This window comes from Uloborus diversus, chromosome 5, assembly GCF_026930045.1.
Source record: "Uloborus diversus isolate 005 chromosome 5, Udiv.v.3.1, whole genome shotgun sequence".
In the NCBI taxonomy this organism is placed as follows: domain Eukaryota; kingdom Metazoa; phylum Arthropoda; class Arachnida; order Araneae; family Uloboridae; genus Uloborus; species Uloborus diversus.
In genome coordinates, this window is record NC_072735.1 from 118,717,108 (window position 1) to 118,743,045 (window position 25,938).

The 25,938-nt window shown below is 33.6% G+C and overlaps 1 protein-coding gene across 1 annotated transcript; it reads right to left on the bottom strand.

Annotated features, from left to right (window-relative positions):
• Positions 1-25,051, bottom strand: LOC129222631 (cytochrome P450 2C44-like). The gene is made up of 6 exons (XM_054857161.1): positions 24,562-25,051; positions 19,344-19,668; positions 14,300-14,496; positions 7,684-7,947; positions 6,193-6,369; positions 1-207 (listed from the first exon to the last, which is right to left on the bottom strand). Exons 1-6 carry the CDS (start codon positions 24,905-24,907, stop codon positions 77-79), a joined length of 1,440 nt encoding a protein of 479 aa, XP_054713136.1. The 5' UTR covers positions 24,908-25,051; the 3' UTR covers positions 1-76.
• Positions 25,052-25,938: the final 887 nt, after the last annotated feature.

The window sequence follows — 25,938 nt, forward strand, 5'->3', positions numbered from 1 at the left end:
AAGAATACTTTATTATTCAAAAGTATAAGGGGAAAAATTGAACATTTGGAATAAAAATTAAGAAATACTCATGCACCTAGTCTCTTGCAATCACTCGTAAAGTGTCTTCAGTATCTCCAGGAAGTAATTTGAAAGATTGCAGAATCGAAACAATGAAAATAAATATTTCTCTATGCGCCAAAGGTTCAGCAAGACATGATCTCTTACCTGCAAAAAACATGAGGAATAAATAAATTTGTAAATAGTATTGCCGTGCTAGGCCCAAAAGTCGTATTTTGCACTTTTTATCAAAATGGAGTCACGGTCACTAGGGTGTTCTTTGTCTCATATTTGATCTAAATAACAATGTTTTACGGCCCTTTGCGAATTGGATTTTTTTTTTTTTTTAATTTAGAAAAAGTTGTATCCGAATGAAATACATGAAGGAACAAAACTTTAAACGACAATTTCTCATTTTGAACTCATCTGCAGATACGACTTTTGCGCTTAGCACGACAGTATTGGATTTGTTCATCAGTTATCTTATTAATACTGGAAATGGTACACCATTGCGCAAAGAAAAAAGGAAGATCTGTCCAAACTCCAACAGTTTACAGCGAACTTTTGAGTTGTGTGCACTACTTCGAACAGCGCGCAAGTCCTTTGTGATTTCAAAACTAATCTTATTACGAGTTACTAATCTTATTAAGAGTTCTTTTACTATTTACAGAAAAAAAATGTAACGCCTTGAACACTTGTTACACGCTTTCGGCCACAATGCCCTTTCCGATCAGATGACATTAGACCATTAGACCAGTCTTATTTTTTAATTTAATTATTTTATTGACTGTACTTAAGCTTGCATTACAGTTTGAAGCTGAACCATTCTCATTTTTAACTTGATAGTTTTACTGACAGCACTTAAGCTTACTCTGCATTTTGAAGCAATCTCAGCGATAAACGTTTTAATGAAGAGTTATGTACAGACATTCTTTCCTGGGAGTTAAAGCCACGTTTAAAATTGCTCAAAAACAGGTACTTATGGATAGTACACTCGACGCAATAATAAAAAGCATTCGTAGGATGATACAATTTGAAATATTGTGGAATATCACACCAAGCAAGATATATAACCTACACAAATGATTTACGATAGAAAAAGCGGTAGGGTATCGGCACCAGAAACAGACATGCTTAAGACATCGCTCTCAGGTTAACTCAATTTTCTGAGCGTCCTAATGCATTTAGAACTTTTTAACTATTTTTCGCTCATGCAACTACATCTCATCTAATGTTTGGCTGCTTCTGGATTCTCGAAATTACTTAATTATATTTTATTTTCTCAATTTCGAAAATGGATCCGACCCCCAGTATCAGACACCGAAAAATCTGATGATACTCAGTAACAGATGGGATGGACAACATTTCCCTTTTTCTCTTTAAAATGTGAAAAAGTTCTTTATTTTTAAAACTAAAGCCTTATCCAATTCAAATGAACATGAAACACCAGCTGACCTCGTGGTGTCTAATCTTCTACCACTGCTTTGTAAATACCAACTGGCTCATAAAATTCAATCTGATAACACTAGGGGTTGCACCGTAATCATAGGCCACAGCAACATCAGTTTTACGCTAAAATTCTTATTATTTAAATCCAAACTTCTGACTGTCTGTTACTGGACCCTTGTCTGTTACTGGTGCCGTTACCCTATACTAGTGACTACGTCAATACGAATTCGCAACTCCAGAGCTCGAATACGCTACCTTGCAGTGATTAACAATACTAAAGAAAAAGGTAAAACTTTCCATTCCACGTGATTTCTTTGGGCTAAATTACAGGCTTCAGACAGTTTATGGTGCAATGTAATTTCAGAAGAATAGAAAAGAAAGCTTCCCACAAACACGATGAAAAATAAATGTCATTCACTAAGCGTCAAAGCAGGTTATAAGTTACGGCATTTGTTTGTTTTACCTTTTTCATCCGCGATTAGACAGTGGCTGCAGCGTCCCCTATAGTTTATTGGAGTTACGAATAAAAACTTGTCTCTTGTTCCCAATATTTCTCACAAGTTTGTACATTATGTTTGAGACAAGCCTAACCTATCAACGTCGTAATGCTGTGATTGAGATCTGCGTAGGCTGTGTGAGCTACCAGGTTAGGTTTGCCCCGACTATAGAAGTTTAACTTATTTTCCTTTCCATCAAATTTTATTGATTGTGTTTTAGTTTTCAGAATTTTAGAGAAATACTGGGGAGAGTTACAGGGACATTTATAACGAAACAATAGTTTCCGCCGAATTCACGAGATAAACTATTTCATTTCTTCACTTCAGTTGTTTATATTTTCTAAAAGTATGTAATAACAATTTGTTAATATCCAAAAGTTTTTCCTAGCCTGCAATCTCTTAAAAGGAAGGGAAACAGTTATTAATACAACGAATGATTTTTAAAAGAGAAATAACTTTCCCAGACACAGAAAATATGTATCAGCACTTAAACTCTGTATTGTGAAGATATCTTCTTCATTATCATTAAATTATTTTTATAATCAGAAATACATACATATATATATATATATATATATTTAATTTTTCTTTATTTTATTTTATTTATTTATTTATTTATTTATTTGACACTTCTTGCATCTGGTAAAATAATTAAACTTATTATAAAAGAGTGTCATTACATTGTATAATATAGCACACGATCTATCTCGATTAAATTTCCGTGATGAAGTAAATATGTTGCAACATAGCGAAATATATCTGTTGGGGACTGCCACCATATTATCATACAATTTTATCTATTTCTTAAACATAATTATGGTATATTTTATAATACATATAACTAAAGCAAATGTAATTATGTTATACCTATTTGTTTTGCATATTTATTTCTTCAACAAGCGTGAGAATCTTGAATAAAAAATATGATTAAAGAATGAAATCAGTACCTTCATGAAACATATAGCACTAAGACTTTAAATACTAGAATTTTAGAAATGAGCCGTTTGAAAAATTCCAGGCGTATCTGACTGACATTTGTAATTTAAAACAGAGTGTATTTTGCAATATTCAGCTTAAAATATGCATTGTACAAAAGATATTTTCTCCTTGATCATTGTATTTTTTAAGCTAAATTTAATGGTATAATTGAATTCTGGAAATATATTTTGAATGATTTAAAAAAAAAAAACATTAAAAGCATGGCAACTGACTGACATATTTTTAAAATGTCAGTCCGATTACATTACCGTGTTTTTAACAATTTTTTAAAGATCATCCAAAATGTATTTCGAGAATTCAATTAAACCTTTAAATTCAGCTTGAATATACAACAATCCAGGAGAAAATATTGTTTGCAAATCGTACATTTTGCGTTGAAAGTTACAAAATAATTACTGTTTTGCTCTAAAAACGTCAGTCAGTTTACCAGTGGAATTGCCCGTTACAAACACAAATTGGTACTTAAAAATGTTCAAATAATTAAACAAAACAAAAAATCTAAGGCAATAACTATTTTCTAAGAATTACAATCTTATTCGCAACTCCAACGAACTATAGGGGGCACTGCAGTCACTGTTTAATGGCGGAATTGAAAACTAAAACAAACGCATGTGGTAGCGAAGAAAATGCTAAAAGTTTTGTGATTTTTGTTCGTATGTCTGATTTTTTCGCTTTATTCGTTTGAAAAGATTTTTCAAAGTCTTGTGGATATTCTGACCCATATAGAAAGAGATTAGAAACCAAAAAGTATTACGAAAGTAAACAATTAATGTAGAACACACAGTAAGTTGTTCTGAAGCAGCCATTTTCACGATGTTGAATTCGGAATTCATAAATTTTTGGTTCGCTTCGAACGGCATTTTCATTTTGTACCGTTTTTTCTATACATTAGTACATATTAAGTTCAGTTTCGTGACATTTCCAGCATTTGTTGACATTTTTGTCACATAGTGCACATACGTGGCAGACTGTCAAGAGTAATGTTTAACACTAGATAATTTATTTCTATGACTATATGATTGGATTTCCAAAGAAATCATGCATTTAATTCATTCGTCATGGAAATAATTTACCTGATATGCGAAATCTTGTCAAGATACATTATTCTTTCACATAATTTTAAAACCATAACACTATAAACAGATTTTTGGCGAACTTTTATTTTTTATTGTTCCAATTCTTAACGTTCTTTCTGGATTTTTCAATCTGTTCTGCGATAAATATTTTCAAGAAAATTTATTTGCATACTGTCTATTTCAGTAGGATACTGTAGTAACAAATTTTATTTAAATCATTTATGTGGAATTAGGTTAAGGAAAAGTGTCCAGTCAATGTTGTTAAATTCGTTTTTTTTTTCATCGAATTGAAAAACTGATATTTATTCAAATTCACTCAGAACAAAATAAATAAAATGTGTACTCACAGTTTATATATGGTGGTAGTTTTCTTTTCAGTTGATTGACCATTATTTCTTTTTACTTATCGAATTCTGTAATCTTACTATCATTTTATTCCACTCATGATAAAAATTAAAAATGGTTTAACTAAAAACGCGAAAACTCGCCAAGGCTACTTTGCTTGCACAATACTAAAACTACTATAACCCTAAACAAATTTGGCGAAACCTTTCAGCTGAGAATAAAAGGAATAAAGTAAATTCTTTCTCGGTTATTCATTTTGTTCTACGATAATAAATCCAAGAAAATATTTTGCATACTGTCCATTCCAACTAAATGCTGCTGTAAAATATGATTAGTTAAATTAATTTAAGATTAAAAAAAACTCATATTCTTACAAATTCATACAAAACAATAAAAATTTTTACCTGGTATAACGTTATCCAATTTTGTTAATCCAGAGTTTTCTTGTTTACGCTTCCACCATTTAATACTTTTTTGAAAGAAATAAGAAAAACTAACATTATTTTGAGAAGCTCGAGAATACTACTAGTGACGAATTAATTTCTGTAGCTGAAAGCAAACTAAGACACATCGATTGCGTTAATAAATACTCAGAACAAACTGCCTGTGTTTACGTCAACAGACACACGTGATGCGCAACGTGGCAATGTTTTAGGTGCAGACGCAGTTTTATAAATCACCGCAAGGTAGCGTATTCGAGCGCTGGAGTTCCGAATAAGCATTTATAATGGAAATTGATCCAATTTCTTTTTATCTTATGTAATGAAAAACTGAGCTTATGTACCTATATATCTGTGTATGTATGTCAGAGTTACTCCTCCCGAACGCCAGTGAACTGATCATCGAACCAGGTATCGATAGATTCGTAATTTTCCCGTCTTTATGTTTGGCTATTTAACATAATCCTCCGATACTAATTAACAGAGACATCAATTAAAAACTATTAATTATAATACTCGGATTTCGACATAAAGTCCCCAATTTTCGAAGGCTTTCCTACATTCAAATTATTATTCAGTGCTTCAACTCAACTTTCCGTAACAATGCTTTTATTAAAATTTGTAGCGTGAGGAAAATCATTGAAAAGAAAGATCTGTTGCCATTTTTTACTCGAATATGAAGAAATAAAATTTGGCTTTTGTTTTGAGGCTTTTCCTATAATCATGGTATTTAAAATGTTTCCTTTTTGGTTATTTTTGAGCAATCTGCCTCAAAATTTTACTGATTTTATATTTTGTTCATGCCTGATTGTTGAACCTGCCTCATTTAACATAACTTTTATTTTCGAGGTAGACCGTGCAAAGCCGGGCGACGCAGCTAGTTAAGTTTGAAATGTTGAAATAAAAGTTAAATGCTAAAATAGCAAAAAAAAAAAAAAAAAAAAAAAAAAAAAAAAAAAAAAAAAACGAAGTTGAGGAAGGAACAAAAATACATTGAGCCTGACACGATTATATTTTTGTCGTCATTTTTTTTTTAATATAGCATGAATTATAACTTGTCACTAACATTTTAGCCACAGTACTTTGACATTTATTAAAGTTTTCGACTAAAACCAGTACTATTTTAGTTGAGTAACTTTATGATGTGTCCTTGTAAATTAATTCATAATTAGCACTCATATTAACAATAATTTCTGTAGGAACTAATAAATGAATTTAAAGGATAGAACTATTCTTTTGGTCAAACCACTAGTGGCTAAAAAAAAATGCAATTACAAAACTTAAATACTCTTTTAATAAAAGCTAAATAAGACGTACTTCTCAGCAAGAAACATGTTTAAATCTTACCTAATCCAAATGGGAATGGTCCTTCGTGTTTAAGTATTTTTCCATCTTTACCAAGAAATCTCTCTGGATCGAATTTCTCTGGGTTAGGATAAGTTAGTGGATCAATGTTAATGCTCCAGAGGTTGGCCACAATAAGACTTCTTGCAGGAATTTTATAGCCTTCAATCGTGGTCTCATCTGCAGAAATATAATTGAATTATGAGAACAGATTTGTTGAAATTGAAAAAAAAAAAAAAAAAAAACAATTTCAGCTCCCTCGATTAAAGATAAATCTTACAAAAATATTATATTGAAAAGATATGTTACTCCAAATAGCGTGGCTCATATAAGAGTCAAAAACTTTCATTTCATCCTGGCTAAACAAATTATTCCAGGAGATCTCAAACTGGGTGCCACGGTACCCTGGGGTGCCGTAGGAAGAGACGTGGGGTGTCGCGAGGTGTTCATGGTATCAATGTATATTCAAGGTAGGTGTGCAAAATAAGCTCATATATATACCAATAAGGTCATCCCCTCATTGGTGTAGCACTGGAAACATTTTGCTAGATCGTGACTTCATCGTCATCAGAAACATTTACTGGTGATAAATGGTTATCAACAAGCAGTTTCGAATTACCAGACAACAGAAACAAACAGAAACGAGCTTACAAAAGTTATTACAGAATAATGATGTCAAAACTAACTGACATTATTTTACGGTAAGGGTTGTTTTGACATGGATCACTTTAGGTTACTAGTGTGAAAAAAGTTATTTATTGTTCTTGAAACTTAATTTATGTTCCTAATAAGGCTAAACCGTATTCCTTTGTTAAAACTGCAAAGAAACATAATTGAAACTTAAATTTTCACTTGTTTAATTTTTTTCTTAGTTTTTATGAGTCACCTGATGAGCATGCAAAAGCTGGAGCCAATTCGATCATAAATGAGCGAGATACTAGGTTATGAACCTCTGAGTGGTCTTATTTGGTGCACTTATCCTCTTATATATAATACCGATGATCGAGTAACGCGCGTGTTTCAACAATGAAACTCGTGCCACGGCATGATAATTTGATAATGTTTAACATGCAGGGAAGGCTTTATCGTGACAAGGCTGAACTCGAATCGGTAACTTAACAGTTTTACTGATAAGACTCATTTCAGGGGAATGAAAAAACAAAAAAATGACCAGCAATGAACCCTACCTTCTGGAGTTTAGGGTTAATCCACTGGAGTAAGGGTTACAATTTCAACTATCAAAATATCACCAAACATAATAGAGATGGACTGGGATGCCGTGAGAAATTTTTAATTCTTCAAAGGGTGCCGCGAATCGAAAAAGTTCGAGAACCCCTGAGTCACATTCGATACTTCGAATAAACCCGGTCAAAGTTGAAACTGGGCCTCTATAAGAGATGAATAAATATCTTCGAGCAACAAAGAGAGGTTAGTAAAATCGAACATGAACTAACTGAATGGTGTTAATGTCGACTAAAAATAATTATTACTTACTGAAATTGCAGTACAGAGGGGTGATTAAGAATGGTGATGCCACTCTAAATAATTCCTGAAACGCAGCCACAACGTGAGGTAAATTTTGCCGGTCCGTCCAAGATGGCAACCGTTCTCGACCAATCACTGAATCCAGTTCATTTTGGATTAGAATCTGAACGTCTGGACGCTTGCTCAATTCAGACAATAAACAGAACGTCGCCACACTAACGGACTCCGTGCCTTCAAAAAATATGTTCATCACATTTGCTTCAAGTCTGACTTCTATAAAATAAAAGTAACAAAATTAGGAGTGTATACTTTTAAAAATCGTTTCATAGTCAAGATTTCATTAATTATTTCAGAGCAATTCAAGCTGCAGGATCAAAATTTTCTTGGATTTTCTCGTAGTGTGCAAAGAGGGAAAATCACTATAAAAAACGTTGACGAATACAAACTACGAAACGAATGTTTCTAAACAAAACATTGTATCCCCATCATTGGATGAAAAAAAAAAAAAACGAGCTGATGTGTGCATCACATGACTTCCTTTTACTCCAATTTATGTCATTTCCCCATTACTCGCAATTTTATTGGGATTCAATAGTTTACTCTCTAAATATCACCAACAGTGGCCAAATTGAAACAGATTTAAAAAATAAAAATAAAATCGCCAAATTTATTGCCAAGTTGGCGACAAAACTTGGCGACCAAAGGACTGGCGATAGATCGCCAAGTGTCCGCGAAATTATAACACCACTTGAGTTTACATCGAAATTAGCAATGATTTCCCCCCAAAAAGGGGCAAAAGACCCCTTTAGAAACATCCGAATGCAACCAAAAAGAGAGGTGCACAACTAGATCCCACTAGGAGTCTACGTACCAAATTTCAACTTTCTAGGGCTTACCGTTCTTGAGTTATGCGACATACATACGCACGTACGTATATACAGACGTTAGGAGAAAATTCGTTGTAATTAACTCGGGAATCGTCATTATGGATATTTCTCGTGTCTATACGTTCTTAGGCACTTATCCACGTGTGGTCGAGTCGCAAAAAAAAAACTCAATATTCATTCGGGGGTGAGTAAAATGGAAATTAAGGTCGATTTTTGAGTGAAATTTTTTTGCAAATACAATACTTTCTTTTTTGTAAAAGGAAGTAAAAATCACTGTACTACTACAAACAGCAGTTCACAGTTCTTTGCTGTGAAAGATGCTCATTCAACCCTCAGTCTTCGATCATATCGAATACGATCAATTGTATCTTCTAATAAGAGCAGCCCAAAATTTGCTTTACCCCACCCAGAAGGAAATCTCTCGCTACGCTACTCAGGGCCGATCCTAGGGTGTCGGCCGCCCGTGTGCAAAGATCTAATGTGCCGCCCCTCAAGAGTAATTTGCATATTTTGACTAACCTTTGACGTCCATATAAATATTTCTTCAAATTTCTATATCAAGTTCTAATTTAAAAAAGAAAAAAAAAATCTAATTTGAATTCTGAAACTTTGAATTCAAATTATATTTTTCGCAATCACGAGTTGCGACAAGACCCTACTCATTAGAGTTATTGTTTCTAGAAATGGTTCCCCCCCCCCAAGCATGTCCCTCCTCCTGGGTGGTTATGTGTGTATAGTTGTGTGTGTGCAGGCTTAAGTGTGTGCACGTAGACCTGTGTATGTGTGTAAAGGCGCTCACGCGTTGGCGAGTGTGTATGAGCATGCGTGTGAAGGACATGGACGCCACCACCCAGCAGAAGTGGATTCCGGGGGACAGTGCTCAGGAACAGAGCAGCCGTGCCGCCGCCGCGCCGGTGGGCGGTGGTGCTGCTGGTCCAAGCTGAAAAATAATCCCAACGTCAAGGACTGTCAAATGAGAACAATAAGCAATCGTGATTGCTCAAAAAAAAAAACAAGAATGATGAACTTATAAAAAGGGAGAAAAGTTTATAGTAAGAAACTCCTTAGGTACAATTCATATCTTTGAAGAAAGTAATAAATACCAAAATTTACTATTCGTAAAAACGCATTTTATTGTCTATCTTCGGTGACATCAGAGAAAGCACGGAGGAGGGGGAATCAGGGGAGGGGTGATTGCTCAAAGAAAATTATCGAAATTGGCCTACGAAAAATAGCTTTAGTAATCTTTGGTTGTGTTTGGTTGCAAGGAGAAAAGAGTCGGGTATATTCAAGGTGCGTGGAGAAATTTTCGAAAATGACATCAAATATCGCAATTTTACGAACGTTTTCGAGACTTTATGGGAAAAGTAATGTTGGAGTCTCCTAAAATTCTTTCAAAATTGAAATCAATTTGAAGCTATTTTTTGTGACCGTAGCTTAGGAAAGATTGGTGCTCTTCCCGAAAATTTTCCGTAACTGATATTTTAAACAAGCAGTTTTAGGTTATCTTTGTTGACGTTGCTAGAGGGAGGTATCGACAGTTTTCGAAATTGAAGTTTAAAACGCAAATTTAGGCTGTCTTTGGTGACGTTAGGGGATCTGGCAGCTTTTCTCCGGTAATTTCTCGGCACTATTGTTTCAAAAACCTATTTTTGGCTATATTTGAAAACGATAGGGAAAACGTGAAAATATTCCAAACCGAAATATTTTTCGGAACTAAAATCCATTTTAGGCTATTTTTGGGAAGGAAGGGTTTTGGGGCTCCCAAGTGGATATTTCTAAAAGCGCAATTTTATGCTATGTTGGTAACGTTAACAAAATTGGGAAGCTTCGGCGGATCTTTCGGATATTTTTCGATATTAATATCTGAAAAAGCACAACTATAGACTTTTGTCCATCTCACTTCGACAATTGATGGGTATATGCCCTAGCGCCGTAAAAAGTTACATAAGCCAGGCAGTTCTCCTCCAGAGTTTTTTAGAAAATCGTATTTTACGAATTGTTTGATAACGATGGGACAAAGAGCGGGCGGGGGGAGGGGTTCAGTGTGTCCTCACGAACTGTTTTTTGAAACTCAAGTCAATTTCAAGGGATTATGGGTCTCTCTAAAGATGCTAATTGAGACTATCTTTGGTAGTAATGTTTGGGAATGGATTTTAGGGCCCTCCATCGCAAAAATTTCGAAAACGAAATAAGAAAAATGACATTAAGTAAATTTTGATGACATTAAGAAGGGCTGTCTTCTAAAAGCACATTTTGGATTTTAAAGCATTCACATTTTCAGGCTATGTTTGATTAAGTTAAGGTAAAAGGGATGAATCAGAGATTTAATTGGATCCTTAAGATAGGTGGTGAAAACAGCAAAATTTTCCGAAATTAAAGTCCTAAAAACGCAATTTGAAGCCTTCTTTTAGTCTCGTCAAGGAGGTCATGGCATCCTTTTGGATCTTCGTTTTAGAGCGACGTTTAAATCTACTACTCGAGGCAAGAGCCCTGATCTGAAACTGGGCAGTTCATTCGTGATTTTAATTCGAAAAAAATGCTGTAAAGGGGGAAAATTACAAAATTTTAGTTCGTCATTCATATATGTTTGATTCTCAGGGGGGTCGCAATTTTCCACTGTCTCTCCACGCATCCGCGATTGTTGAAATCATAATTAGTTGTTTGAAATGCTTGCGAGAGTATCTAATCAGTACTAATAAGTATAGCTTTTTTAAAATACAATATATAAAATATGTCTTAATTGTTTAGGTCTATAAAAGCTTGGGGGGTAAATATTAGTGCAGAGCCCGATCATTCTGATGTTGGACACGGGGCACAGTTCTATTTCAGGGTCCCCCTAGGGCCCGACTTAGATTTCTGAAGACATTAGGCATGAAATTTATTTTGCCCCCCCCCCTCCCCCATTCCTGCTTATTCTATATAATGAAGCTATAAAATATTTCGATACCATGCTAAATTTGGAAGTACCTCATATCACAATAGAGTATTATGCATTTAAAAAATAGAAGAGATATTGTATACGATAGTTATATAAGATGTGGTTAAACTTTGCTCGTTGCATTAAACCGTAAATATCAAAGTTACCTATGATATAACTTTTAATAGTAAATACAGACTACACTTGGAGTGGTTTTAGGATTTGTAAAGACATCAAGTTTATAAGGGGAATTTTATCAACAAATAAGAGATTTTTTGCTTCTCTTAGCATTTACACAAATCCACAAATATGAATGATATCACTGTACTCTAGATTCTGAGTGAAATCATTATTTATTTTTAATTATCATGATAAATTAAGGGGATTTTGGGCCCCCCTGAAATCTAAGAGGAGGGACCTGTGCCCCTCATGCCCCTGCGGCAATCAGGCTCTGCATTAGTGGCCGCCCTGTGCCTTGAGTGCTCCTTTTAGAAAGCACCCTTTCATGCTTCAGGAGGGGGCCATTTCCTTCATCTCCCCTCCCCTGTATCCATGCCATATTACCGGTTCTGTCACAAATTTTGCAACCAAATGAAGCAATGTGTGTAAAGAGTAGATATTAATGGACAATGAACCAACACAATGTTCCCTAACAACCTATTTTTCTTAAAGTATGTTATGCTGTCGGGAAATCGGCACTTACTTTGATAATTGAACATTTAAAATTCAGCATATTTATTTCTTATTATAAGTTATGTTGTGAGAAATTCATGAGGAATTTTGCTTCATTAAAAGAACTATACGATGCGGCCTGCGGCCGCCCCTTGCTTTGGCCGCCCTTGTGCGGTGCACACTCTGCACACCTGCTAGGATCGGCCCTGACGCTACTGGTAGATAGAATTCAATCGAATCAAACAAAGCCGTGTTGAATGAGTCCTAAGCTATGAATAGGAATTCGTTTTAAATTAAAGCCTATGAGATGCAGATAAAACATTGCTTGCCGCTGATAGCAATGAAGCTTTATTAATCACTATTGGTACCCGCACGGCTTTACCCGTAGTAGAACACTAAAAAGTCTTTTGGTTCGCCTGTACATTTACAAATAATTTATGGTGAATTTCTCACCAATTGGCTTGCCCATGATACGGTTCCACGCTATGATAACTTGGTAATTTACTCGTCCATCTTATGATAACTTTGCTCCGGAAAATGATCTTAAAATTGGAATAGAAACAGAACAAAATCGAATTTTCGAAAAATCGCTTCGAGGTGCACGCCCCATGCAACAAACTAACTTTGTGCCAATTTTCATGAAAATCTGTCGAACGGTCTATGTGCTATGCGCGTCACAGAGATCCAGACATCCTGACAGACAGACATCCAGACTTTCAGCTTTATTAGTAGTAAAAAAAAGAATTCAAAAATAATTTTGAAATCGTTTCACTATGCATGAGATGTATTACTCGTAGTATTTCAGTAAAAGTTATGAATGATAACTTGCTTCATAATGGATATAAAGATCCTGATTTAACTCGATTCGATCAAATTTTATCTACCAGTTGCGTAGAGAGAAATTTTCTTTGAGGTGGGGCAAAGGACATTTCTCACTTTGCTATTGGTTGATACAATTCATCGTATTCGATTCGATCAAATTCTGCTAGGGTTGAATGTGCCCCAAAATTCCGAAGTCTTTTCACACTTGTAGCTGCTATAAAATATCTCCTACTAACAAATAAACACAACTTTCTCTAAAAGGACGCTATCAACATGCATATGTAAGTACATTCAGTTAATTAGACAACAAAATGAACTGAAAAATTACATTCAAATATAAACTCAACATTAACTGCGAACGATTTCCGATATGTTGCAAGTATCTACTGTATAATTTTCAGTTCACTACATAGGGCAATGTTATTTTTTGTTTATTGTATCTAATATCTCATACTCATGGCAGCGAACTCTAGTAGACCGCTACTGGGAGGTGAAGAACCGTTTGGTTTCATGACTTTTTAATGCAGCTGTTTCTTTACTTCCTTTTACAAAAAAGGAAGCATTGTATTCGTGAAAAATATTTCACTCAAAAATCGGCCTTAATTTCCATTTGTCTCACCCCAGAATGAATGTTGAGTTTTTTTTCGACCCAACCACACGTGGATATATGCCTAGAAACGTACAGATACCCGAAATATCCATTTTGACGACCTCCGAGTTAATCACAACGAATTTTCTCGTGAAGTCCGTATGTACGTATGTATGTGCGTATGTGTGTGCGTGTGTATGTGTTTATGCATCTCGCATAACTTAAAAACGGTATGTCCAAGAAAGTTGAAATTTGATACGTAGACTCCTAGTGGGGTCTAGTTTTGCATCTTTTCTTTTGGTTGCATTCGGATGTTCCTAAGGAGTCTTTTGCCCCTTTTGGAAGGGGGGAAATCATTGTTAATTTCGATGTAAACTCAAGTGGTGTTATAATTTGTCGGATACTTGGCGATATATCGCCAGTCTTTTGGTCGCCAAGATTTGTCGCCAACTTGGCGACAAATTTGGCGATTTTGGTTTTTAAATCTGGTTTCAATTTGGCCACTGTTGGTGATATTTAGAAAGTAAACAATTAAATCACATTAAAATTGCTAATAATGTGGAAATGACATCAAATTGGAGTAAAAGAAGTCATGTGATGCACACGTCAGCTCGTTTTATTTTAGCATTTGTTCTCTGTGTTTGTTGTTGTTCTTTCTTTTATTATTTGTTCGTCGGCTGTAGTGGTCTTGTGAACTTTGCCATTGGAAATATAAAAAAAGTATTTCATACTCACTGTTGAATGAATACTCTTCTAGTTTTCCGTTCTTTTTCAATTCCTCCATGTGTTTCAGATATGCATCAACATAATCTCTAGGATTACCAGCGTCAAAACTTTTCTCGTGCTCACGGATAATCTCGTCCGTGATTTGCCGGATAGAATCTCTGCCACTCTGGATTCTTCTCATGTTTGGTAACAGCCAAAAAGCCAAACTGAAAAGTAGGAAAGGGTTTATAAGAAGAGGCTACTATTGAACACTGAAGGGAAATTAAATGAAGAAAATAAATCGGCGGAATTTCTCAGAGCGATTATTTCTATACTAGTGTGTCAAGACAATAGTGATTCGAGTTCTTTTTTCATATTTTGGTGAGTATGAATTTTCATAGTTCGAGGTTTGTAGTAAATTTAGTTAAAACAAAATCTTTTGATAACATCTCGCCGATGACGCTTGCATAGTAGTACTAGTTAAACTTTCGAACAATAAACGACAAACCAAGTAGATATTGTCCAAATGAGACGAAAGTCAGTAGATGCGTTGCATGTGTGTACAGAAAACACAGCACTAACCCAAACCTGTTTTTGTACGGTTTTTTTTTTTTTTTTTTTTTTTTTTTTTTTTTTTGTGCGGTATTTGAAAATTATTTATAAAACTAGCGGAAGTTATTTATAAAACGAGTGCGAGGTAGTATCTTCAAGTGACGACAGGAGCATCCCGATGGGAAGTCACTGTGACCTCCCAAAAATTTCCTTATTCGAGAATTTTTTCGGGAATCGGCAAAATTATCATCACTTGGTTTATTTTGATTTCGTCTAAATAATTTAAATGTGCTGCGAAAACAACTTTTTATAGCTACTCGAGGAGTTTTGAACAATTTCTTTTGATGTGATTTTTTTTACGCGGTCCCTATCCACCGCATAAAAACAGGTTTGAGTGTACTGTAAAAGCAATTATTTTCGCGAGTCGTAATTTTTGCAAAAATAAGAGCCTTTACAATAGTTAGCACTGTGTTTTCCGTACACGTACTTTGCATCTACTGACTTTCATCTCATTTGGACAATATCAACTTGGATCGTCGTTTATTGTTTCGCGAGCCGTAATTTTCGCGATAATGAAGATATTGATGATTTGGCGTGCTGAAATTTTCGCGAATTTTTTACGTGCAGAACCAAAGTGGAAAAATCTATCGAGGAAAAATATTTCGCGATTCTTTAACTTTCACGAAAATCGCGAAAATTAAAACCTTGGGAAAACAAATGCTTTTACTGTATATGATAGGACGTAATTGCTTCATTAGAGAAGTTCAGAAAAAAAGCAAACACAAACACACACATATAAAAATGAATCCTTTGTTTTTAGAATTTTTCTGTTTTAGTATTGTGTTGTTTTACGCTAATTAGAGGAATTTGAATGCAGTAAAAATGGATTCCACTATATTGCTGTTATGTTACTATGCGGCTGCAAAACACATCTGCCTTTACCTGCCTGCGGTAAAACATGGAGCTCTTTCTGTACATACACTCTGTCAAAAAAGTATTGGAACACTCTACAAGTTTCTATATTTATATCATAATATTTCACTCGAATATACAAACAAAATCAGAAAACAAAAAGAAATACAGTGAAATCCCGTTACAGCAATCTTCAAGGGACCGTAAATTTTGCTTGTTGTAACGGGAATTTAGTTGCAATGGAATTAAAGCAATGAAATAAATTTAATTCGGGGCCGAAATTTTATTTCGTACGAATATTTTGTTGCATCAAAATGTCACTGTATATGTCATTTTGATGAATACAAATTATAATGAATTAAACAAAACTCGTATATAAATTTAATTATGGTTATTACTAAAAGTAAAAGAAATCAAGAAAAAACCGCACGCTAAAAAATATTGGGACATCGTACACTGATTTAAAAGACAATCGAAACTTAGAAGTTAGTATCTTGTTGGGACGCTATTGCTCTTTATGACCTCTTGTAGTCTATTTAGCATGAATTTTATCAACTTTTTTTCAAAACGATATATTGATTTTTGCCTACTTTTTGACAAAATTTCCCAACACTTTTTTGAGCGACTGCCAGGGCCGCGCCAAGCCTCATCTGCGCCATCGTGCAAATGTCTTTTGTGCGCCTTTATACAGTTGCTCTCGAGGAAAACATTGTTAACACCTAGACTCTGGTTGTATAGACAAATATAATATTAAAAAAAAAGTTTTGCATTTAATTTATTAAAAAACAATGTGTGAACATTTTTTGCTTTGTTAGAATGTACATTTAAATACATTTATTGATATATATTTTTTATTTTTTAAAAACTAGCATTCAAAGCATATATATATATATATATATATATATATATATATATATATATATATATATATATATATATATATATATATATATATATATATATATTACATACTCAATACATCTTATACTAAATAAACCTATTGACACTATCAACTTACAGTTAGGAACAATTTAACTTACTACGTAAGATGTTACAAATTTGAAAAATATAAAGCTTATGATATTTATAATACATAAATGAGCAAATACATTTTTTAAATTTATCATTCAAGATAAATTATATCAAACTAAACACATTACGTCTTTCCACACAATCACATTCAATCAATTTTTTAATGGCAAAAACTATTTTAATCAAAATAAGCTCAGCGTCTATTAAAAGTTAAATACGGGAATTGAACTTTTCGGGTTTTGACACTTTGTTTTTAGCAAATTGATTTATAAGTAAATCTAATATGTCTAATTTTTGTAAAATATCACTTTCGATAGAAATAATAGTAAGATTTGCCAAAATCTCTTGACCCATACTGGATCGTAGGTAATTTTTGATTATTTTTAGTTTTGAAAATGTATTTCTCTGCTGTAGCTTAAAGCAGTATAAATGTTTGGAAAGGAGTGAATTAAATTGTTGACAAAGATATAGCTCAGAGTTTTCATTGGCGGTACCAAAGTTTTTCCAAAACTTTGCAAAAACTAACTATGCATGAATTCCATAGTATTTATGTCGCTTTCATTTTTATTAGTTAATGTTTGTTCCAGTTTTTGACATAAAGCGAGTAGTTTTTATTCTGAGTATTAAAATAATAACTTTTTAAAAATATATTTTTTTTAACTTTAGTAATATTATACTAAAGTTAAAAAAATTCCGAATGAGAAACTAAATCTTTTACTTAATGCCGATTTTGCAACGTCTGTTTCCAAAGAAGCAATTTACTTTAAAGTTTGTATCTTCGTTCTGAATAGGTTGATCATCACTTTCGTAAGGTTGTTGATTTTTCGAGGTCTTGATGTTTTTGGCAACTTGTATCAAAATATAAAGAAGATGCTAGATCTTTACTATCATTGAAACCTTTATCAGCCCTGTTGTCTTTCAGAAAGCAGTTTAACTTGCTTAAACATTCGTAAACCTGGTAAATATTAAAGGTTTTTGTTATTTTAAACTTAATACACAAATAGTATAAGAGAAAAAGGAAGAGGGATAATCGAATAATTATTGTCAAGTTGTTACTTTTCAGACACAAAAGGTCAAACCTAAGTTTTTGTCTCATGAAGCAGTCGAACTACTACGATCAGTAGTTAAAAATCACAAAAAGAGATGTTGCACACATTTTAATGCAACATATTCACCAAAGACAGAACCTAAATAGGAAATAGGGAAAATGTTACGCCTCCTATGCTCACTTTATGCACTGTTAGACATACCGAAATAGCATTCCCAGCTCCACATTAGGAAGAAAAATGCTAATGCATGCATTAATTAGCATCACACGTTTTCAATGTAAAAAATTACTCTTTTGAACAGCATTTTTAGACAAAACAAAGCAATATTTCTTCCTTTTAGATTGTCAGCGAGACGGATATTGCTTGTTTCAATGAGCAGTATAATTTCACCGCCACAGTTAGAAAAAATGAAATGTTCAATTTTAATTTTTTGTTTGGAAATTTTTCCCTCCATGTAGAGCATTTTTGACCGGGAGAGCATGGCGCCTTTTTGACTCTGACGCTGTCGTGCGTCGCACGACCTTGCACATAGAGACGGCACGGCCCTGGCGACTGCTTATATACAGGGTGTTCCGTTTTAAGCTGCAAGACCTTTATTTTCGCAACCGTTAGTCCTAGATGTATACTTCCAGTCGCAAAAATGTTCAAAATCAGATGCAGAGTTAAGATATTGAAAGTTTGAAGCAAAAATAAAAATAAGTCAAAAAATACAAAATTTAACTTTTTAAACGGGCCTTAGGTCCCCTAACTAATATTTAGAGAAATAATCTACATTAAAAATCATTACTAACACAAAAAAATGACATTTGTGAGACCAAAACTCAAGGAGATATTCCAGTTTAAAGTTTTAAGAGACCATACAGAAGATGAGATTGGAACTTATCGCTCTTTCAAAGAAATGACAGGTCTTCAAAGTAATAAAAACATGGTATTTATATTTTTCATTACTATTCAAAAACAAATGCAATGTTATGCCATGATACGTAAAAACACACTACAAAACCTCGAATAATCTGAAAAATCACTCTATACACACATGTAATTTTAAACACTTGTTAACCATTATATTTTCCCCCAAAAGGTGTTATTGACGACGAGTGAAAAGTGATGTAAGTCACAAAACGCTGCGTTTCATATCTCGGTGAATATTTCTCGTACTAATTTCAAACTTTTTGTGTTGGAATAACTTTTCAATGAAGATTATTTCCCTAAATATAAGTTAGGGGACCTGGGGCCCGTATAAAAAGTTAAAATTTTGTATTTTTTGACACTTTATTTTTACTTCAAACTTTCAAAATCTGAACCCTGAATCTGATTTTGAACATTTTTGCAGTTGGAAGTATTCATCTAGGACTAACGGTTGCGAAAATAAAGGTCTTGCAGGTTAAAACGGAACACCCTGTATATACAGTTTTTCAAATGGCATTATTATGGATAGAAAAAAGGACTTCCTGATAGATAAACACATTGCAATATTGTGATTTATAATAAACTTTAAAAACTAAAATATCATTGTTTTATAGACTTACTCAAAGAAATATCCTACTAAAAATATAGCGCTGCCAGCAAAAATCTCCGTCATATAATGTAACTCAGTCCAGATGTTTTTGAATTCGGTTTTATTGTATTTTTTGCTATACACTACTTGTGAAATTACGTTATTTGCTGCAAAAGCAATATGATACTTCATGTCCGTTGGCTGACCTTCTGTTTCTCGAAGGTCATTCAACAAATGGCGTGTTTCTTGCAATATGACACCTTCCAATTCCAGCTTGCCGAAACCGAAGTTTTTCGCCGATTGTAGGAAGAAACGACGCTGTTCTTTCCATGACGGTCCTTCTTCTTGAGTAATACCTATAGAGCACAAAATTGTCATTTAATAACTGTGCAAATGGATAAGGGACTGTTTTGTCGCCATCAACACTACGACAGAAAGAAAAAGCAACCTGTAGTTTTTCAAGGATTCGTTGTTTTCTGTGCCTCAACACTGCGCTAGCAGGGTAACAACTTTTACAGATTTTTCTCCCCGAAAGAAAGAAAAAGCAACTTTCTAGTTTTGCAAGGATTCGTTACTTTCTGTGCCTCAACACTGCACTAGCAGAGAAACAACTTTTACAGATTTTTCTCCTCAAAACAAAAAAAAATGCGACCTGTAGTTTTGCAAGGGTTCGTTGTTTTTGTGTCTCAATACTGCTTGCAGAGAAACAACTTTTACATATTTTTCTCCCCGAAAAAAAGAGAAAGCAACATGTAGTAGCTGTGCAAGGACTCGTTGTTTTCTGTGCAGCAGAACTGTGCTAGCAGAGAAACAACTTTTACAGATATTTTTCCCCTTTGAGATTTAACATACAAGAAGCTTAATGCAGTCTTCAGATTGAATTGACAAAATTAAAATTCAAGTAGATTCTCTCTATTCTGAACACTGATGAGAGCGAACAAAAGTGTTCAGAATATAGAAGTGCTTGGATCCTTAAAAATTGACTAGAATTTATTTTAAATTTGATAAAATTGTTAAAAAATTGCATTTTTTGTTTATTTTTATGGATTTGGGGAATCGAAAAAAGATCTGTAAGCAGAAAAATTAATCATTTTTCTTACATAGTAGAACATATCTTATATCTAAAGAATAAATACCTTTGTGCTGAGAATTAAAAAGTCAGTAATCCAACGTTATTAAGCACAAAACTTGCAAATGATTGCAGACACGTGTTTCGGTCGGATGACTTTTCATCCAAAAGCTCACACTTCTTTGCATTGAAAAAGGTGTTCCTTGTAACACCGAAACACGTGTCTGCAATCATTTGCAAGTTTTGTGCTTAATAACGTTGGATTACTGACTTTCTAATATCTTATATCTGTTTTAACTTTTTTCCCCAAGAACATTTAAAAATCATTGAAGCAAAAGTGAAAAAATCACTAAGAATCTGTGACATTTCTTTATTTTCTCGAATATTCACGCTCGCTGAGGGATCAGAAGATATTATTCGATATTGCACGGTCTACCTCAAAAATTAAAGTTGTGCCAAGTGACGCATTTTCAACAATCAGGCTTAAATAAAGGAAAAAAAATAGCGTAAAACTTCCCGTTAGTGTATAGAAAAGAGCAATTTTATGCCTCAAAATTTAAATTCAGACGTCTTAGGCTTTTTTTTAATTCAAAAAGTGTTATAATTGTTAATAATAGACCTGACTATAACGTTTCATGCATTTTCTGGCAAAAAACTTCTGGACGGCGGGCGAAAATACCCCTATGTGAATTCCTGAGCATCAAAACCTCTGTGTCAAATTTGGCAAAGATCCGCTGCAAACTAAATTTGAATAAGGAAAATCCAAATGGGGGGGGGGAGGCAAAATTTCCCTCTTGAGTTCCTGAGCACCAAAGAACCTCTGTGCGTAATTTGGCAAAGATCCGGCGTAAACTGGATTTTTATTAAGAAATCCACCTCAACTGCTGCACGTGGTCATACACGTAACCCTAATAAAATATTTTTTATTGTTGTTGTAGGAGCTCTAGAAAAAAAATATTTGTGGAATACTTACTTGGTATACTTAGACACACGCACAAAAAATACTGTTCATTGAACTTTCAAAACTTCATAGGAAATTACAAAATAGTAGGATTATTTTCAGATTTTTCAAGTCACACACGTAACGCTGCATTTAATTCTATAAAAACAATTAGAAATAGCCTATGAAAAAAAAAACTTTCACCTAAAAAGTTTTATATATGTTCTGTTACTCCAATAGAAACTACAGTGAAACCTGTGTAAGTTGACCACTTGCGGTGCAGTACTTTGCTGGTCAACTTAGACAGGTGATCAACTTATGAAAGGGGGTAACGATTTTTTTTTTTTTGGTCATTTCTTGCACCATGTATTCATTTTTTGACTAATTGACACTTACCATTTCCGTTCAACTCACTTTCATTGTTTAGCATTACTTTGAAACAATAATTTAAAATGTTATTCAAATATTTTTAGGGTTATTTTCTCAGAATGACGTATAATGTGTCATGTAAATTTAAAATTTCAGTCAAATCAAAAAAAATCATTGTTTATAAAAAGTTATTTGATATTAATAGTTTCTAAAAATTCATAGCTAATCAAAAATAACAAATGTTTCACTTACTTTTTTTCTTCTCATATACATTTAATACATTTATAACCATGATGATATACTTTTCAACAAAATAACTCCTTATTGAAGTTTGGCGCACTTATTAGACACTAGTTTTGGAAATTCCATATGTGTCAGCTAATTTTCCCTGGATTTCTCTTTTTTTAATTAATTTTAATATTTCATACTTTTTATCAATCTCAAGTTCAACTAACTTTCTTTTTGAAACCATTTTATGTAAAACTATAACACAAAGAGCAACAAGCAGAACTCTCATAGTTTTAAAAGGCAGTTGAAAATGAAAATGTCCTATTTCTTAATCCCTTGCGCCAGAAATACTGCAATGCAAGTAACTTTTACTCTAGCACAATTCCAGTGTTGCCACAAAATATTGCAACTGGAAAAAAATACTTTGTACTTTTCTACTGACACATATTTTCATTGAACAGAGAGTACAAAAGGTAATCTCAAATAGAATAACAAAAGAAAAACAATTTTGGAGAATAAAAGGGTTCTTAGTAGTTTTCCAATGTGATTAAACTTACAAGGAGGTTTAGTTCTGCTGTTGTTTTATTTAGTTGGTAAAAAGCTGGTCTGGCATCAAAAATATTCTTGGAAAGCTATAAAAAATAATAATAAAGTAAAATAATTTGCTAAATTAAATTTTAAAAAATAAACCAAGTGGTCAACTTGCAAAGGGTTTTTTACAATACTCCAAACCAAATTTGGGGTACATTAGTGGTCAAGATAGACAGGTGGTCAAGATAGAAAGGTGGTCAAGTTACAGAGGTTTTCCTTTATTGTGCAAGATAGGACTAATTCCGTTCCTGACAAAAGCGGTCAACATAGACAGGTGGTCAACTTTACAGGTTTTACTGTATTAAGAAATATTTTTAAAATATTATATTGGTTTTTATAGATTTCTTCAAAGAAATGGTGTCACACACAAAACGCTGGGATGGCCCAGGATCGAAAATCCCGATAATCCGGGTAGTATGGGTGATAAACAAAGCAAATTCTTAAATAAGCAGACTTACCGTTCATTGCGACAAAATATTATCCTGTAGCAAAATTATGTAGAACAGTTTTATGACGTAAAAAAGTATCAAAACATTTTTCACATAATTTTTAACAATAAATGGGTACATTGTCATCTGATTCAAACACGTAACGTGAATTGGTTCTTAATTGTGGATTAGAGTTAATACGAAACCATAATCAAAAAGCAAAATACGCTATTTCACCATTGTGGACATAGGAAGAAAGCATCGTTTAGCCCCAAGATGGCGACGTGTCACTAGGGCTTTAGTTTGAATAAAGCACGTAAATCTAAAACTTTATCATCAAGTTCTGCGGGTATTTTGACCAATTACGTAGTGTCAGTAGTGCTAAAGAAACTCGTTTTATTTAAGGATTACTGGACTTCATGCGCATAATGAACATGTTTAGGGCTTAAAAAGACTTACGAATGCATGAAAAATGGCGAGAAACGGGGAAAATAAAAATAGAATTCGAGTTTTCACCATGTTTCTGATAAGGAACCAAAGAGGCTTAAACCCATGAAAATACGATAATAAAGAGAGTATTTCGTATCAAATGAATCGTTCATCATTCTTTTACAACGTTTCTTAGTTAAAAACCTAAAAAACCTGCCATTTTTAAATAGAAAGAAGAGTTTATAAGCCACACAAAAGCAAGTGTTATTATACGCTGTAGTGCCAGATTTTCGTCTGCTACAGTTCCCACAATGCACTGCAGTGAGGGGTTTTTACCCGCAGTGACGTCAGGTGAATACTGTCCATTAGAGTTTCAAGGAGATGAAAAAAATGGATTTATTTAAGGGGAATAAACCAGGATTTTCGGGAAGGGAACTTTCACAAAATTTAAAGAACGGAAAACTTCGTTCAGATTTTAACTTATTCCCTGCACGATTTCAAAAGTTTTAATGCTTTTTACTGTTGTAAATGCAAGTTACCTTACATGTTTTCTAGAAAAATTATACCAAATAAACTGTTAGCTACCCTGAACTGATTTTTTTTAAATTGGTTCGCAGTTATACATTTAACCAATAGATTTGAACGTTGAATTTTTTTTCCCACACTATCAATCTGTTATTAACCATAAAATTATTTACTTGTATAATTAGCACTCTTTAATATTATCACTGAGATAAGTTAAGCAAGGGTTGCTTTCGTAATTATTTTTGGACATCAACCAACAATTTGAATTTCTTTCAAAAAAAAAAAGTTCAACAAGCATATATTTTTTGTTTTAATACGATTTTGATTTTAAATTGCTCATTCTATATTGGGAACATAAAAGATTTTTTAGCAATGATATGATATGAAAAAATCTTACTATTAAGCCCAGGGAGATAGTTTACTTCCAAAATTCCCGATGTTCCCCAAAGTTCCGGGTTTATTCCCCAAAATTCCCAGGTTTATTCCCTTAGCTCCAAAACTGAGGATTTTTTGCATCTCTAATAGTAATAGTGTTCTACTGTGAGTCAAGAAAAAAGGAGAAAATTATGTCAATAAGTACAAAGCTGTCGTTCAGAGGGAGCCACGTTACAATAGAACAGGTTTTTAATTGTTGTTCCGCCAGAAAAGAAACAAAAACAAAACATCTTACCGTATCCTTTAGAAACCCAAGCATTCAAGTTATTTCTGACAGGTCTTCCAATAAACTCATCAGATCTATTAATAAATACTTCTTTGATAGATTTCGCACCATTTAAAATTACAACGGGAGTCCCTCCAACTGTGCGAAAGCTGAAAACATTGCCATATGATTTCGCTAAATTAGTAAATTGCAGATGCGGTGTATGGGTAAGAAATGGGTAATAGCCGAGGATCGGATAGCCCCAAGGTCCAGGAGGTAATCTACTGTTCTTTTTCCACAAACTCACAATCATCCATGTTACAAATAAAATAAAACAGGAATACAGCAAATGGGTGGAAAGCAGATCAATCGACATTTTTACCGCTTGAACACCTGAGCAAAAATATCAAAACCGCAAAATAAATACAACATATCAGGAAGGAAAAAAAGAATCAAATGCAATCAACTTTTCATTTTTTGATATGAAGATTAGCGGTGTAGATTCAACGAAAATTACCGATTAACCAAGGAGATAATATGAGGAAATAAGAAGCAAAGGGATGCTCTGTTTGACCATCGATTACATGGAAAGGCTAATATCCGGTTTATAGGCGGAAATGGACGTATCTATTAGTTTATGGGGATGTTAGTTGGGTTTTTTTAGTTGTGCACTTTTCCCTCTCTATTATTTAGCCTTAGTTTTGTAAAAATGAAAATTTGCTCGCAGCAACGTTTTTTGAATCTAAAGTATATTCGATCTAGATTCTCACGGCAAAAATTAATTCATTTATTTATTCACAACAAAGTTTTGAGCTTACCATTTTGCTTTTACGTTCCTGAACAAAATGAAAATATGGTATTTTCTTTTTGTTGTTTCCATGGAAACTATTTTTGTTTCTCTTTATTTTATTTTTGAGAATGCAATAAAAGAATAAGGCACTAGTGACATTATAAAGCTCGTGCATCAAAATCCCATTGTTATTTTCCCTTCTCCCCTGCTGGATTCATTAAGATGGAATCCTCTTTACTTGGCAGATTGCCGAATTACATACAATCCGTGGTCAAACAGTAAGTGGCAATATTAAAAATTTGGGGATAACCAGTACAAGTGGCAGGTGAACCTCTGTCTTGGAGCGAGAGATAGTACTTATAGCCCTGGTAGGTTCTGTTATACAGCACGATTTAGAAACATTTTTCAATGAAAACCTACCTAAGACCATTTCTTTAAACTTGTTTTACTCAAAACTTGAAAATATCCACTTACATCCCTTTGCTTTTCACTGCCTCATATATGAAGTAATGTGTAAGAAAAATAACATTAAAAGCACATTTTCGAAAAATTGAAAAACGTTAAGGGGACCGCGGACCTTCCAAATAGCTCAAATCGGTCAAAAATATGATTTTTTT

What these genes read in the sequence shown, in the direction of transcription:
- LOC129222631 (XM_054857161.1), bottom strand. Translation starts at nt 24,907, where the DNA reads ATGTCGATTGATCTGCTTTCCACCCATTTGCTGTATTCCTGTTTTATT. An exon ending in TTAGTAGGATATTTCTTTGA is followed by an intron (nt 14,497 to 19,343) that starts GTAAGTCTATAA and finishes CCTACTTTTCAG; the next exon opens with TTTGGCTTTTTGGCTGTTAC. An exon ending in ACCATTCCCATTTGGATTAG is followed by an intron (nt 208 to 6,192) that starts GTAAGATTTAAA and finishes TGTTTTTTGCAG; the next exon opens with GTAAGAGATCATGTCTTGCT.